At 40.3% G+C, this 17,954-nt stretch overlaps 1 protein-coding gene across 1 annotated transcript in view; it reads right to left on the reverse strand.

Moving 5' to 3' along the window:
• Arhgef38 (Rho guanine nucleotide exchange factor 38) overlaps window positions 1-17,954 on the reverse strand; it is a 138,001-nt gene that overhangs the window by 87,752 nt on the left and 32,295 nt on the right. The window contains exon 2 of the mRNA XM_045144431.1: window positions 11,861-12,048. Within this exon, the coding sequence (XP_045000366.1) occupies window positions 11,861-12,048 (188 nt within the window). The remainder of the gene's footprint in view (window positions 1-11,860; window positions 12,049-17,954) is intronic.

Here is a 17,954-nt window from a genome sequence, read left to right on the forward strand (position 1 = left end):
TCTAGTTCTCCAGTAAAGCCTCAAGAAACATCATGAGGACAAAGACAAGTAAGTATTTGCCAGGTTAAGTCTTCATGCAATATTATAGATCTATGACTTGGATGAGTTAGGTAAGCCCTCTGTGTTATAGTTTTCTTAGTAGGGTGGGGACACTTAACTATTTCATGAGTTGATGAGGAAGAGAATATATGAGTTAATCTAAACAAACTGTTCTAAATAGTGGTTTCTTATGAGGCACTACAGTTTAGCTGCTATTATTACTATTATTATTAAAGTTGTGGAATGGATTTTGATCGAGTTGCTAGCTGAGCAAGAAGTCCCCTTAAACAGTGTGTTCAAATATTCGCTGCCTTATTAAGTGATGGGCCTGCCAGTGTCTATCCCGCAGGACAGGGTTTCCCCAGCACCGTTGTCAATGCCTCACGTTGTGGCGTGGTCTTGTGCTGTGAGTCCTGAGCACCACGCAGGAGAAAGGAGTAGGAGTGTTCATTCTAAGAAGCAAAGCCAGTGAAATTGTTTACTCACCCCTTTGAGCAACCATCTTTTTGTTAAGACCCCAAGGTTGCAATTTGCCTGAGTTTAAGAAGAAGTCCAAACTCATCCAAGTTTGAATTTTGCTGACTGCACTAAGAATAACAGAAACAAATGCGAGCCCTGGAGTCCAGACAAGTCTCTGTGTAGCTGAATTCCACAGCAGGGTCGGAACAGGCTCTCTCCTCCACCATCTCTACCTCGGTTATGGACAGAATAACCACATTATCTACAACATCCACTTAGCCTTCTTATCATAACTCTATCACATACTAACCAGTCCTCACTTTGTGCCTTTGCTGGCTTCTAAACTCATCTCTGTCCCACAGGCCCCAAATCCCATTACTTAATACTTTTAGGTTTGTCTTCATAAAAACTATTTTTTTTTTAATTTTTCATTTATTTACTTGAGAGCGACAGACACAGAGAGAAAGACAGATAGAGGGAGAGAGAGAGAATGGGCGCGCCAGGGCCTCCAGCCACTGCAAACGAACTCCAGACGCGTGCGCCCCCTTGTGCATCTGGCTAACGTGGGACCTGGGGAACCGAGCCTCGAACCAGGGTCCTTAGGCTTCACAGGCAAGCGCTTCACCACTAAGCCATCTCTCCAGCCCCATAAAAACTATTTTAGATTGGGTTTGCAACACAGTTATAAGTTCCTTTGCCTTATAACGTTGATTGCGTTCCCTGGTTAAGTACAAAATATACCACAAATTTCTCAGTAGGACAGTTCTGTATTGTCAGGACCTGTCTTATTTTACTCCGAACATTTTATTTTCTAAAATATTTGTATTTATTTACTTATTTGCATTGTGTGGGCATGCCATGGTCTCTTGCCACTGCAAATAAATGTCAGAAGCATGCACCACTTTGTGCATCTGGCTTTACAGTGGGTGCTCAGGAATCTAACGAGTCCAACAGGTTGGTAAGTAAATACTTTAACCACTGTGCCATCTTCCCTGTCCTACTTTTATTTTTACAAGAGCCATCTTCTCTAATAAGTGACATTTTTTTTCAAATTTGCCTAGAACTTTGTTTTCCTGGTCTGTCTATGGGCTCTTCTGATTCCGCCTCTGTCTCTACAATGCTCACTCACAATAGACTCATCTTTGTCTAGCATGTTCTGAACTACTTATCCCTGGAAGTTGTTATCCACTCTTTTTATTTTTTTTTTCAATCAGTAAAGACACTGCTGTTCATGTTATCTGGCAACCATGTTAGTTAGGGACATAGCCGTGAACAGATGAGATAAGCAGTCAGGCGACAGTGAACACGATAAATAAGTAGACTACCTGGTAGATAAATGCAGAGGTAAATGTCATAGGCATAAAATAAGGTAAGAAAAGGGGAGTGGGCTGCATCACTGGTAATGTCTCACTCAAATTCCTGTGGTACTAAACACCTATATGAGGAAACTGGGACCAACTTCTGTAAGCATCACTAATTCTCTTCCTAAAGATTTAAAGAGCCTTTAGGCTATCTCTGACTACTAATATCTACTCTGCCTATATACAGGGTAGGCCTTAAAGTGATCCCATTACCCCCAGTACAATAATTAATACAACTCATAGGCAATTGTTTTTCTTTTATGTAGTGTTGGGCTGAAACCAGCGTCTCATGAATGCTAGACAGGTGATATGTCCTGAGCTACATTCCCAGCTCTATAAGTGGACAAACCTTAGGAGGGGTGCAGTCTCTCAGACCTCCACTGAGATGTAAGCCCCAGTTGGTCACAGAGCTACTCTAGATTATCTTCCCTTCTTTCTGTTTCATTTCCCCACTCCTTTACTAATTTTTCCAGATGATTACCCCTCAGATGGTTTTTTTAAAAAACCACCTTTTTATCTGGATCTACTTCAGAAGGAACACAGTTAAAATAGGTTCATATAATCAAAGATGTTTTACAAAGTAATGATTGGAAGGAGCTGTGAAACAATCTTGAGAATGAATGTACAAGGAAGGCAAAGAAAACAAAGCAAAGATATCCAGTAGCCGTGCTGGCTCATTCAAAGAACAGTGGGGAGGCCAGAAGGTAGTAGCTGAGGTTCGAGGGAGTGGAGGGCCTGCCCACGTAGAACGCCCGCCATAGACTATCATGGAAATGTTATGCTTGAATCACAATGCTGGGAAGTCATTGGAGGGCTCTGAGCAGAAGAGTGATACGATCTGGCTGACGGCAAATGATCACTCTGGCTGTTTGGCTAAGCTAAGGATAGAGGCAGAGAGAAGTAGCCATCATGAAAGGCCTTACATGGAAGACTCTAGGTGATTACTGATGTGCTCTTGAAGAGTAGTAGTGGTAAAGGAAGGGAGAGATAGTTCTAATCCTGAGTGGACTTTAAAAGCAAAACTAATAGAATTCAATGCTATACCTGATGTATGATTTAAAGAAAAGTGGTGGACCATTCCAGGGGGTTTTGCTTAGACAAGTGGGAGAATGGAGACGCCATTTACTGAGATGAGATGGACTGCATGTTCATTTTGTGTTGCTCTAAAGAATACTGTAGGCTGAGGTATTTATAAACAACAGAGATACATTGATTATAGCTCTGAAGAGTGAAATGTCCAAGATCCAGGAACTTAAATCTGGTGAGAATATAATTTCTGTGTCATCCCATATCAGAAGGTGGAAGGGCTCAGGAGAATGGATGAGAGATAGCAAAAGAGATCCAAACTACTTTTAAAATAAACCCATTGCCATGGTAACAGCCTTAATCACACTAGGAGAGAATCTCTTCTTAGGACCCACTAACAATTACCTTTAGAAAACACATTAAAAAAATTTGGGGGGGAGCATTAGAGTAAGTGTTAAAGGGCGAATTAGAAGCTTAGTTCTGAAGGTGTTTATTTGAGATCACTTGTAGTCAACCAAGTAGAGATTTGAGTGGGAAGCTGGGCAAACAAAGTAGTGCAGACAGGATTTAAAGCCATGAACCCAATCAGATCCTTCACAAATGGACGCAGACTGAGAAAGAAGGCCAAGCCAGAGCCCAGAACAATGGTAATGTCAGAACGAGGGTCATCCAGCAAAGAAGACAGAGCAGGGGTAGCCAGGGTGTGGGAGAAAGAGCAGTCTTTGGAGAATGGAAGGAGGGCGGGTTATCTGTGGAGTGCTGCCAATAGGTCCCACAAATAAGTGCTTCCTCTGCTAATGTCTAAAGCAATTATTTGCTGCTACAAAACTAATTAGCATAACTAATTACAAACTGCCTTCTGTCATGATCCCTCCTAATGCTGTCTTGAAATACATTGGTAATTGTTATTTGTGCTTCTGTGTGCTTGTGAGTCATTTTCTTGACCAGATTCTAAGCTTTTCTAGGGCAGGATTATGACATGAATTGCCTGGATTTCCACACAGAACTTGACAGCAGACATTGGAGGCATTACATCGTTGACAAACACTTAACCTTCTAATTTGCACATTTAACTAAAATATCACATTCTCCATGAACTATTGCCCAGCTCCTGTCTGGAAGGAATGTGTCCCTTCGCTGAACTCCAATTGCACTTACCAATTATTGCCTTGCTTGGCAACTTATCTTTTCATAGATATAAGAGACTTATCACCTCTAGCTAGTTCTTAGGTTTTCTTTGCATGATAAGGAATGTGTTCATATATCTTTAAATACTTCAAATGACCTGAACAATTGCAAGCTCATATAGCCATCAATCTTATTTGTATATAACATTCTTTAAATAAATACTCATTAATACATGAATATTTAATATTTAAATAAGTATTTCTCTAGTGTGTGCTTCTTTTGTGAACCATCTATCCTTTTCTTTTTTTCTTTCCTTCCTTTCTTTTTTCCTTTCTTTCTGTCCTGATGATTCAACCTAGGACCTTGATAAAGTCAGACAAGTGCTCTATCACTAAACTATATCCCTATTCCTTTTATTTTGAGAGAAAGTCTTATTAAGATCCCCAGACTGTCTTTGAACTCATCATGGAGCCCAGCCAAGTCTGGAATCCTCCTGCCGCAGCCTCCCACATAACTGAGATTGCAGGCATGTGCCAGCAGGCCCGGCTTGGTAGTCTTCTCCTTCATGAAGCACTAAAGTTTACCTGTTCCTCATTCAGTGTTATCCTTTAGAATCTGGTATTGGAGCCTTTGTACTGATACACATGGCTGTGTTGGCCTCCAGCCATGTAAAGCTACCCCAAGTTCATTAACATTTCACTAGGGAGGTTTATGACCTTGTTATAATAACCATGGATACTGGACATTCACTGCTTTTTCCTCACAAATAAGAACAAGTTGAGATGTTGGTTTATACATCTCAGTTCTCAGAGGTGAAGTGATGAGTGTGTGATCACCTTGCCAGGCCAAAAGGACAATATTCTTAGATATTAAACCAGACCTGTGGATCACCTCTCTGATTTTCAATCCTGAGTATTCCAATGTGTGCACTGGACTGGGAAATGCATTCACGCATCTCCTCATTGGCTCACCAGGTTATGATATTTACTATGTATTACAGAACCTAGGGAAAACTGCAACTATCCTGGAATGGGACTTACAGAAAACAACAGAAGAAGGGTTTCTGTCAAAACACTGGAATCCAAGTATAAGAAATTTTGAGCTATGACTTCTTGAGCAAGCAAATATAAGGGATTTCCTTTCTATACAAAGAAGCCTCATGTACCAGAACATTGATGTATCATTTTCATACTCAGCTAACTCTGAGCCAAACATGACAGCAAGTTATGTGTCTTCTACAATAGTAAAATGGAAATATGTGTCCTGAGGAAAAGCAAAAAGAAAGTGAAGACCAGTGGCTCATTGCTGGAACTCAGAGGCACTTAGGTGTATTCACTCTGTGGCAGCACCATGACTTTGTGGTGGATTTTATTTTTAAATTTAATACCTCATAACTATAATTTTCTATGATACACAGGAACTCTCCTTATTAACAAAGCTTTAGAAAAGTAAGGAAGACTCCATGGAGGTTCTTGTTTGTTTGCTGCTTTATTTATGCAACATGACTTCAAGTATAGGACCTCACCAAATAGGAACAATGGTCCAGATTCTGTAATAAGTGCTGTGAATCCACAGAGTAGGAGAAATTAAGTCTCTGATTCCAAAAACCATGAAGTGACACTGGAGAGATGGCTTAGCAGTTCAGGCACTTGCTTACAAAGCCAAAGGATCCAGGTTCGATTCCCTAGGATCCACATAAACCAGATGTACAAGGGGATGAATGCATTTGGAATTTGTTTACAATGGCTGGAGGCCCTGGCGTATCCATTCTCTCTCTCACTCTTTCTCTCTTTCTCTCTCTTTCTCAAATAAGTAAGTAAATAAATGTAGAAAAACATGAAGTGTGACTTGACCATTCAGATCACAGGACTAATCACTGTGATGTGATGTTCCCACCATGAAAATCAGTATTTTTAAAAAAATTAACGAATATCTGTATCAATGTTTAAAGGAGACTTCCAACAAGAAGAAAATATTTTTTTAATTATTTTTATTTATTTGACAGAGGAAGAGAGAAAGAGAGTGGGGGGGACACATGCCAGGGCCTCCAGCCACTGCAAAAAAAACTCCAGACCCCCTTGTGCATCTGGCTAACATGGGTCCTGGGGAATTGAACCTGGGTCCTTTGGCTTTGCAGACAAAAGCCTTAACCACTAAGCAATGCTACAGCCCAAGAAGATAATATTTTAACTTTGGCACAGTAGCTCAGGAAATTTAGCACAAAGCAGATTCAAAAATTCAAGTATATTTCTTTTGAGTCATTGTTCCAGCAACTCAATTACAGCCAACTTGAATTGCTTTGATTTTTTTTTTTTCCCCCTCAGATTTCTATTTAATGTAATGGCCAAAGTTCCTACCTGTGTTCTTCTCCCTGCCTTTCTGGGCATGTTTTATTTTGGTGTTATCATTCTGGCTTTGATCTCTGTGTTCACTAATGGCTGTGAGACCTTGTGGCTGAGGTTTGGCCTCAGGAACTGCCAGATTCTACAAAGGAGAGACCCGATTGAAAGGACGATAGAAGTGGTAAGCAAGCCTGCATTTGCTTTTCCTTCCATTTGCTTTACAAACCAGCAAGATTTCTAATATTCTAATCATATCATGAAACATAGTCAAGATAGTCCAGGAGTTTATTATACATCATAAAGTTTCTTCTAAACAACTTAATGTGTCCCTGACACCCTAAATTGTCATCTCTACAACCCTAAAAATTACAATGAGAAGAGAAGTTTAAGAGAAAGTTTAAGAGAATAAACCAGGCAAAAGGTAAGAAAAAATGATCTTTTCATATAGAATTATCTATGTGCTTTAAGGGATAATTTAGTTAAATAAAGAGACAGAAGAGCCTTATAATTTAAATAGTTGTAGATTTGTATGCTGTTAATAAAAAGCAACACATCAGGATCCCATATGCTCCTTCTCAGATTTCCTCAATGGTAATAGCCTACAAAGCTACAGTGACAGGGCACTGGACTTTGTGGTGGGGAAGAATATGTCATGAATAAAGAGCAGTAATTGAATAAACTAGACGTGTCTACAGTCACGGAGTCATTCCACTTAGTTCAGTGTCATGGAAGAAATGGGGCTTTAGAAAGCAATTGACTTTCTTCAGAAGGTTGTGGTTGGTGGGCCAAGGTAGAATGTTGTAGGTCTAGAAGGCAACTTAAGAACTTTGTGGGCTGGAGAGATGGCTTAGTGGTGAAGCACTTGCCTGTGAAGCCTGAGGACCCCGGTTCGAGGCTTGATTCTCCAGGACCCACATTAGACAGATGCACAAGGAGTGCACGCATCTGGAGTTCGGTTTGCAGTGGCTGGAGGCCCTGGCGCACCCATTCGCTCTATCTGCCTCTTTCTCTCTCTCTCTGTCACTCTCAAATAAGTAAGAATAAAAATAAAAAAATAAAAAAAGGCATATGTCATCATGCCTGGCTTTATAAAAAAAAAAAAAAAGAACTTTGCAAGTGAACAGAGACATGAAGAGTGGTTGGGTGATGGGAAAAAGAAAAAAACCGCAGAGGGAAATGTTCTATGGCTACTTATTAAACAAAAAGAAATGTCATTTTTTTTGCAAATAGTTTTCTATGAAATGGAACTTCATGACTAAAGACGTTAGCTTGCATATGATTTCCTTTATTTGTTATATAGGCAAAGTTTTAGCAAATAGCTTCACAAGTTTAATTGCATATCTTTCATGTGTCTAAGCTGAGTATATTTTTGATAATTACTAGATAAAGTATTTCTTACCATAGTATTTTAATTTTATTTTTAGTTTTTTAATCTTTTTTGTTTATTTATTTATTTGAGAGTGACAGAGAGAGAAAGAGGCAGATAGAGAGAGAGAGAATGGGCACACCAGGGCCTCCAGCCACTGCAAACGAACTCCAGACAGATGTGCCCCTTGTGCATCTGGCTAACATGGGTACTGGGGAATCAAGCCTCGAACTGGGGTCCTCAGGCTTCATAGGCAAGCACTTAACTGCTAAGCCATCTCTCCAGCCCTTAATTTTATGTTTTAGCATACTATCATAAGTATAATTTTATTTTCTGCTTCTTAAAAATAACAAATCTTTGTTACATTTCAATTTCTGACTTCCAGCTGAGCTGGCAAAGAAGGCGATAGGGAGATTCAAACAGAACTGAGAGTCTTTTCAGAGAGCTTGTCTAAAGAGGACCACTGAAATTGTGAATGAGGCAAGGGGGCCACCAGGACCACTATGCAACCATGATGCACATTGCGGCTGGAGTGCTATCACATCTCAAAGCAGCCAGGAGCTGGATACAGAGCTCCCACCCAGCGTTGAGGGGTCATGACAGATATGACAAATACCCCTACAGGTGGGAAAGGCTTGGAAGAAGGCAGGAAGCAGAACGTGGGGAGACTACCAGGATATGCACCGAAGCTATTCGTCCTCTGTATGGAAGTCAAGGGCTGCCTCTGATGGGGAGTCATTAGAAGCATGGCAACTTTTAAAGGGATATAAAATCCATTTGCTGAACTAAATATAGTAAATATAGATAAAAATTCACTGGAAATCAAATGACCTGTGCCCATCTTCTTTGTACACAAATTTTTGCAACACATATTTCATACTACATATTTCATTACTACAGTGTATTTACATTGTCCTCCTCTTTCTTCTTTCAGGGATGATCTATCTGCACAGTGCTCTCAAGGAGTGATGAGCCCTTCTCATATGTCAAGTTTATTGTCAGGGTTGATACGGTCGTGCAAGGTACAGCAACATTTTCTGGGAGAGCAGAGGCAGGAAGCTGAATTCTCTGGCCTATAGTAAGCTTGCCCATCCTTGTCTTTCAAATGAGAAGCTAATTAAAAGATTCTCCCTATCTGACTCCCTCTTTTTCATGTTCCCCTTTCTCAGGGCTGGTCTCAATCAGTTTGGACCCTGAGGGATAGTTATGGTAGGATGCCAATAAGAGTGTGTTATATGCCACACAGCTCAACCACTCCACCTGGTCCCTACCTTCAGGACAATGAAAAATCTCTTTGCTGACCGACGTGTGTAATAGCACTGGTCAGCACCATTATGAACTGGGATCTCTACATCCAGCAAGCAGGAACACAGTTCTCTTTAAACCTATGGACCCTTAATATACTAAAGAATGTTTTGCAATAAAATAAACATTTGGTGTTTATGATAGAGTGTTTGAGTATGTTGGTACATGCCCAGATAGTAAGCCAAAGTATTTACAGTGTTTGTTTCCAAGTTATAGGGCTATGAATTATTTAGTTTCTTCTATCATTTTTTAACAAAAATCAGTTACAAAGTTGTTGCCATGTATGCTCAACTTTTTAACAGAAAGTTCCAATGAGCTCTTGCCAATAGGAAATTATAGATTACTTTCTACTATTATCTAGGAAACACAATATTTCAAGTGTAATATACACAATTAGACTACATATGAATAAACCCAAGGTAAATAGCCTCACCTCTCTTGTTACATAGCTTAAAATTTACTAGGTGTCTTTTTAAACATACACACTTATGAATAGATTACCCTTGCAAGAGCAAAAAGGAAACAAATGTAATGCCAACAGTGAAAAGAGACTGTAATGCCACCTGCCTATAGGGACACAGAGTGAGTAGCCGAATGGCATTGGAGCCCCTTGAAATCTTTGGCATATGTGACTTTTAGAAACTGAAAAAGGAATTAAAATCAAGTAAAAATAAAAATGTGTACTTAAATTTCTCTATTATTTTCAGCCCCTTCTTGTCCTCTTTTTACACATAAAACCCTAATGTGTTGTTAGAATAACTTAACCTGATTTGAGTTATTTTAATTTACTGCCTCCCCCAAATGTAGCCTGTCTTCTTGTTTGAGTAATAAGTAGAACTGATTTTCTGACTCAGTATTTCAACACTGAATGCTATAGACACTTCGGCCTTCATTACACCCCATAGCAACACTATTAAGAAAGATGCTGCCTGTTTTCAGTTAGGTGAAGATCTATTTGTAGACAGCCCTGACATTAAGGCTAAGGTTTGCAGACAGGAGTGTCACAGAACAATTGTCAGTCAAGGGCTGCAGCTAGTCATTTATGCATTCACAGTTCACTCAAAGAACCTAGGTGAATCTAGGGTTTCCTCCATTTTCCACTTCCTTCTTCCACACTTCACTTACTTCACCAGTTGCTGGGAGTGATCTGAGTTTACATAGAGAAAAATGATAGATCAGGTTACTTCCCAACATCTCTCCCAGCTTAGTACATATAGGTAAAATATTTACTTACGTTGCCTCAGGTTTAACCAAGCATGGTTTGTCTTTGGTTTAACTGTGATTATTCCATGGCGACCTGAAGACTGTATTGTTAATTTATATATTTTGATACTAACTGAAGACAGGTGGGTAATGTCATAGCCATCAAGAAAGTTAGGAAATGAAGGAATTAATGAACATTGAATGATTGGTTAGTTAATAAACTTGCAGTATCAATTAGATCCTCAGCCCTCATATAAATAAGAGTTATATAAGTTCTTAAATTTTAAATATAACTTTAAGAAGTAGAGAAAAGGCTGATCTGATGCAAGAATTTTAAAAAAATCTTGCAAGAGGGCTGCAGAGATAGCTCAGCAGTTAAAGGTGTTAACCTGCAGTACCTGATGGCTTGAGTTCAATTCCCCAGGACCCACATAAAACCAAATGCATAAAATGGCATATGTGTCTGGAGTTCATTTATAGTGGCAAGAGGCTGTGGCATGCCCATTCGTATTCTTTTGTTGTTGGTGTTCATTTTTATTTATCTATTTGGGAGCAACAGACAGAGAGAGAAAGAGGCAGATAGAGAGAGAATGGGTGCCCCAGAGCCTTCATCCACTGCAAGCAAACTCCAGACTCATGCACCCCCTTGTGCATTTGGCTAATATGGGTCTTGGGGAATTGAGCCTAGAACCAGTGTCCTTAGGCTTCACAGGCAAACGTTTAACTGCTAAGCCATCTCTCTAGCCCCCATTCATATTCTTCCTCTCTTCTCTCTATCCCCCTCTTTCTCTGCTTGAAAATAGATTTAAAAGTATATTCTAAGAAAAGAACACTTAAAAGAGCTGTTATTATAACATAATGTGAGGTGAGAAACAGACCAATAATATGACAATGGGGCTGGAGAGATGGCTTAGTGGTTAAGGCGCTTGCCTGCAAAGCCAAAGGACCCAGGTTCAATTCACCAATACCCACGTAAGCCAGATGCACAAGGTTGTGCATGTGTCTGGAGTTTGTTTGCAGTGGCTGGATGCCCTGGCATGCCCATTCTCTCTCTCTTTGACCCCCCTCACTCCCTCTCTCTGCCTCTTTCTCTCTCTCTCTCAAATAGATAAAAATAAAATATTTAAAAATATTATGACAGTGAAGTTCACAATGAGGAGGACAGAGCAATTAGAGATGCCTAAGTGAAGAGAAGTGCGATGTGTGAAAAACCAACGAGCTTATAGACAACTGTAATAAAATAATGGGGAGTATGAGTTAGATTTCTGAGACTTGCAATCCAAAGCTGAGATCCAAGATTTCAGATGCCAAATAGACCCCCACAGACATCACCATAATGGAAGTGCTTTATTTGGAATGGCTGGAGTCAACTGCCTGAGAATTGCCCATGAGAGTTTCATAGAAAGCGGAAAGCAAGAACAGCAACAGCAGAGGAAGAAACATAAAAGCCAGAGAACCGTTCAAGAGTATACCTGAGCTATGACATTCCCGTCAGTGGTCAACAGTGCTTTTATGCCGGATGAACTTCCCACTTCATTGGATAAAACATGGGCATTTTCTCACCGTTCATCTCTTTTAGTATACGTATGTGTGTATACCTGTGTGAATATTCATAGGTGTGCTGCATTTACCTGTTTGTTTCTCAGGGGCTGAACAACCTCCCTGACGCAGAGCTCCAAGTCATTGAGGTAATCCCTTTCTGTCTGTATCAGCTCCTGGATGACTTTTGCTCTCTTTGCCATCATCCTCGTTGTCTGATGCTCTTCCTCTGCAGTCAGGGTCTCAGCTGCTGAGCACTCAGCCTGTGGAGTCATCTTTTCTGTTAAACAATAGGTTCAGGTGAGACATTTGCTGAGGTTTCTTTTTCCTTTTACATAAACAAGGCAGGATTGTTGTTGACAAGGAAAGTGGCTCAGTGTGTGCTCATCAAGGGCCCTTATGAGGTCTATGTTAATTCCTCGTGAAGTTGCAACCTTACACAATTATGAACAAGAAGAGAAGGAGCTGTATCTAATAAGCCATCCAACTACACTCAAATGCCGTGCTTTCTTCAGCCTCTCCTTGCTGGAATGTCAGGCTAGAAAGTAGACATTCAGCCTGGAGGAAGGATATAGAAAAACTTAGTTCAGAACTTCAGGATATGCTTGCTTTCAAATCAAGGGAGATTTTAATTTGTAAGTGAAACGCCTTCCAATTTTGTTTCACCCTGTTATTAAAAATAATTGTTTCACAGGTAATACTCAATGAAATAAAAAAATCACATATGATTGGTATTTGTCACTTATTCCACAATCAGAACTCATGAAAAGCAAGGCAGTAGTGGATTAAATAAATATCAACTATGATTTTTCATGGCCTTTCTTTAGCATTATGCAAATATGGTCATTTCAAAAATACCAAACTACTCATATGATAATTTTAATCAAAAAATGGCAGTATTGTGGGGCTGGGGAGAGTGCTCAGCAGCTAAAGATGTTTGCTTGCAAAGCCTGCTTCTCTGGTTTCTATTTTTTAAGCTGCCCACATAAATGGTAAGCAAAATCGTGGCCCAAGCTTCTGATGCGTGCTTTCCATGACAAGAGACCCTGGCACACCTGTATACATGCACATACACTCACATGTACATAAATAAAAAATTAAAAAACACTTAAAAAATTACAGCATTGAAATAGTGAAATTAATTGTATATCTCACAGGCATGAAATATTAAGAAAACTAATATATTCAAAGATAAACTTCCCACAATAATGTAAAACTTGGAAGATATATATCATAGACAGTGAGTTCAGCCTGAAGACCATGACATCACAGCAAACATGTAGATCAGGCGGGTGTGTGTGTGTGTGTGTGTGTGTGTGTGTGTGTGTGTGTGTATTTAGTTCAAACTTGAAGCTTAATTTTCACGTTACTCTCTGCAGTTGCACAAGTACTCTAGCTGTTACATGATTAATATGATTCAAGCAACTGCTATGTGAGATATGTTCAATGTTGACACCATTGCTGAACTATAAAACCAAAAAGACCGCATAGAAAATTCAGAGGAGGGCTGGAGAGATGGCTTAGCGGTTAAGCGCTTGCCTGTGAAGCCTAAGGACCCGATTCGAGGCTCGATTGCCCAGGTCCCACGTTAGCCAGATGCACAAGGGGGCGCACGCGTCTGGAGTTCGTTTGCAGAGGCTGGAAGCCCTGGCGCGCCCATTCTCTCTCTCTCCCTCTATCTGTCTTTCTCTCTGTGTCTGTCTTTCTCAAACCAATAAATTAAAAAAATAAATTAAAAAAATGTTTAAAAAAAAAAAAGAAAATTCAGAGGAACAGTCACAGTGCATACAAGTGGAAGAAGAGAGGTATTCATCTCTGATTCTGGAAGTAAAGCTAAGAAGACCAGAGAAGGAGAAGAGTTAATGGTCCGTGTAAAGAGGCTGCCCAAGAACCTAAGGGGACGCTTTAAGAAGCACGGAACCTTGCCTCTCTGTCCCGCTAACCTCAGAAGTGTCAGCAAAAGCTCAGTATTCAAACATCTGTGGAGCACTGTAAAGGAAATTCCAACATCAAGTTGAACCACAGCTGGTAGCAATCCTTCCTGCCACAGGAAAGAAGTTGACTTTGACAAGTGGCGTCTAAAAGCACATAGTTTTGCAGGCTTGAGCCACACGTTGCCAAAGAAACAACTCAGATGAGCTGCATCAAAAGAGAGAATCATAGAAGAAGCCACAGAAGGAGAGGCACTGAATGCGGTGGCAGGGGAGTACTCTCGCTCTCACAGCTTGATCTGCGTTATGGGCTCCTGGGCGTGCTGGCTAATCAGTGTGCGTCAACCCATGAGTCTCTCCTTCAAGCTGGGGCTACCACTTCCAGTCTGCAAGCCCCAACAGTCCTCCAGTCCCTGTCCCCCACCCGTCTGAGGACTGAGGTTTGCAGACATGCACGGCTTTTTTTAAAAAATTTTTTATTTATTCATTTGAGAGCGACAGACACAGAGAGAAAGACAGATAGAGGGAGAGAGAGAGAATGGGCGCACCAGGGCTTCCAGCCTCTGCAAACGAACTCCAGACGCGTGCGCCCCCTTGTGCACGGCTTTTTAAAAAATGTGGTTCTGGAGTAATCAGAATCAAACTCGGGTAGTCTCAGTTCCTCTCAGGTACTCATGTTTAAGTGGCATGAGTTAACCACTAAGCCATCTCTCCAGCCCTACGAATACTATTTATATATTTAGGTATTTCAAGATATGGTTCTCTCTAGTCCGGGCTGACTTGGATTTCACTATGTAGTCTCACGGTGGCCTCAAATTCACAGTGATCCTCCTGCCTCTGCCTCCCATTCTGGAATTAAAGGTATGAGCCACCATGCCCAGCTATGAGTACTATTTTTAATGCAAAGAAGATGAAAGGAAGCAGGCCACTTCATGAGGGGACTTCATGCCATGAGAAGTCAGCCCACATACACAGCCTTTAAATCTTTGTAATTGTTTATTGTTTTTGGTCTTTTAATTCTTCCATTTATTATGATTTTTGTTCATTTTTATTTATTTAGTTGAGAGCAACAGAGAAAGAGGCACATAGAGAGAGAGAGAGAAAGAGAGAGAGAGAGAGAGAGAGAATGGGGGCACCAGGGCCTCCAGCCACTGCAAACAAACTCCAGACGCGTGCTCCCCCTTGTGCATCTGGCTAACGTGGGTCCTGGGGATTCGAGCCTTGAACTGGGGTCCTTAGGCTTCACAGGCAAGCGTTTAACCACTAAGCCATCTCTCCAGCCCGCTTCCATTTATTTATCTGGGTTTTGTTGTTGCATTTGTGTGGTTTGTGTTGCATGTGTCTAGGTGCACATGTGTGTGGGCGTGCACAAATGTGTGTATGTGCAGGAGTCACCATCACGTGTCTTCTTCAGTTTCTCTCCACGTTCTCATTTTTGTTGTTTTTGTTTCGAGGTAGGATCTCACTCTAGCCCAGGCTGACCTGGCACTCAGGCTGCAGTCTCAGGCTAGTCTCGAACTCACAACAGTACTTCTATCTTAGCCTCCCAAGAGTGCTGGGATTAAAGTCATGCACCACCACACCTGGCTGCTGTATCTTTTTTCTGAGACTTAAACAAGGGAAATGTCTTTCCTTCCTCCCTCCCTACTTTCCTCATTCCTTTGCTCCTTCCCTCTCTTCTTTCCTTTTTCCTTTCTTTCCCTGGTTTTTTGTGTGTTTGTTTATTTTTGTTGGTATTTTTTTTTTCTTTGAGACAAGGTCTTAAATAGCGCAGGCTGGATTCAAACTCTTACTAAGAAGAGGGTAACCTTGAGCTTTTGATCCTTCTGCTTCCACCTCCTGAGTACTAGAATTACAGTCATGGGTCACTATGCCGGATTTTTTTTTTTTTTTTTTTTTGCCAAGCTAGGATTTGAACCCAGATCCTTATGCTAGGCCATCAGTCTACCAACTTAAAAATTGGAGGGGCTTTGGAGAGATAGCTCAGCAGTCAAAGATACTTGCTTGTAAAGCCTGCCTGACTGCATTTGATTCCCCAGTACCATTGTAAAGCCAGACGCACACAGTAGCATATATACCTGGAATTTGTTTGCAGTGGTAAGAGTTCCTGGCTTGCCTTTTCTCTTTATCTTCCTCTCTCTTCCTCTTCCTGTCTCTCAAATAAATAAACATATTTTCAGGGCTGGAGAGATTGCTCCATGGTTAGGGCACTTGTCTGTGAATCTAGGGACTCATGTTCTTCTCTCCAGATCCCACATTAGCCAGGCACACAAAGGTGACACAAGCATCTGGGGCTCGATTTCAGTGGTTGATGCCCTCGTGTGCCAATTCCCTCTCCTTTCTCTGCTTCCCTGGCTCTCTCTAAAAAAATATTTTTTCAAAATGGGAACTAGCTTTTACATTTAAATATAGATATAGATATTTAAGGTATGCAGCACATTTTTATATTTGAGTATATAGGCAACTGTTTGGAAAATGTAAAGAGCAGAGGGCATGATGTGGGTTTCATTACTTCTGGGATATATTAAGTACTGCAAAGGCAAGAATATCATAGCAGTGAATGCACATGCCAATAGAGATGATGTCCAATTACTTAGCCTTACATTAAAAATAAAAGGTTGCTATTTTTTTTACAAAAAAAAAGGTTCTTTCTTATGCTTTTCCAAATTCTAACCCTTTTGTTTCTTTTTTTTTTTTTTTTAATTTTATTTATTTGAGAGCGACAGACACAGAGAGAAAGACAGATAGAGGGAGAGAGAGAGAATGGGCGCGCCAGGGCCTCCAGCCACTGCAAACGAACTCCAGACGCGTGCGCCCCCTTGTGCATCTGGCTAACGTGGGACCTGGGGAACCGAGCCTCGAACCGGGGTCCTTAGGCTTCACAGGCAAGCGCTTAACCGCTAAGCCATCTCTCCAGCCCCCCTTTTGTTTCTTAAACAAATAATCTGTCAATTACTTAAGATCCAAATACAAATCTTGATCTTTGGCAAGAAAATACCCCCAAAATACACCCCAGGTTTCTTCCAGTTCCAAATTCCAAGCCTCAACTCCATGGCAGCTTCTTCCCCAAATATTTCAGGTGCTGTACTTTAAAACAGACTACATCATATTTTTAAAATTTTTAAAAGTGAATTTGATTTCCTGTTACTACTTAGCAACTTGTTCAAAACTATGCACTATGGGGCAAGTGTGGCTGAAATAAAATGTTAGTCAAGAGATTCAACTTCAGAAACTTCTTTCAGATATAAGAACATTTTCATGGGATCCAGAGTTAAGCAACCTTCTGTGAGATATCTTTGTTTGCTCTTCTGACTCAAGTTTATCTCAGGAACAAAGGCTCAACTTGCATCATCTTATGGTCAGATCTCCAAACACTTTCTTTGTTTGCATTTCTAAAACCAACAAACTCTCCACAAGGCATTATGGATATCAAATTTATATGATTAAGATCCTTCTCTGTCTTGAAACTTTTTGTATATTTTTGTCAGCCCAGGTTTTACATAGAAAAATATTTTTAGCACAATACTGCCAACCCATATCACCTAAATCTTTAATTTCTGGATAAAGAAAAAAGATGAGTTTGTCTTCATGGTAAAATAAAAAATAGTGACAAGAGTGAATAGTTTCCAGTAGATAAAAGAGATTATATTAAAACCAAAGTTCAACTAAGATTAAAAGAACATTTAAATTGTTAAAACCAAAAATACACCTCAGTATGTGAAAACAGTACTATGCCGAGACTTCTCTCTTTCTTCTATTTCTGAAAACTCTATTTTTCTAGCTCTGGTAATGAATTTTCACCATTTTTTTCCATATTTAATTGGTAAGGTTTGGAAAATTGATACCCAAGGAAGATTATGTTAAATAAAGTTGCAATCAGACTTCTGAACTGCTACGCGTCTCAAAGCACGTAGCAGGTCACAAGTCTGATTTATCAATTGAGGTGTTCATAGAGTCTCGGTTTCCTCATATGTAAGTGGTGAATGAAAGCCACCACATTGTTGTATGAAGACTGAATTTAATGAGCATCACCTTGGGATCTCCAAAACAACTCAGATGTTGAGTATTTTCACAGGCATGGAAGCCAAGGGGTACCTTTTTTGCACAGACAGTATCTGATTTATATGGTTTGACTTACTGACATTATTACTACCATGCGAAGGCATTCCTATATAACCATTCTGGTTTTCACTTTTAACATAGTCTAGAATTGCATGAAACAGTCACACTTTAATGTAAAACAGGCTTTCTGTTA

This window comes from Jaculus jaculus, chromosome 2, assembly GCF_020740685.1.
Source record: "Jaculus jaculus isolate mJacJac1 chromosome 2, mJacJac1.mat.Y.cur, whole genome shotgun sequence".
Lineage (NCBI taxonomy): Eukaryota > Metazoa > Chordata > Mammalia > Rodentia > Dipodidae > Jaculus > Jaculus jaculus.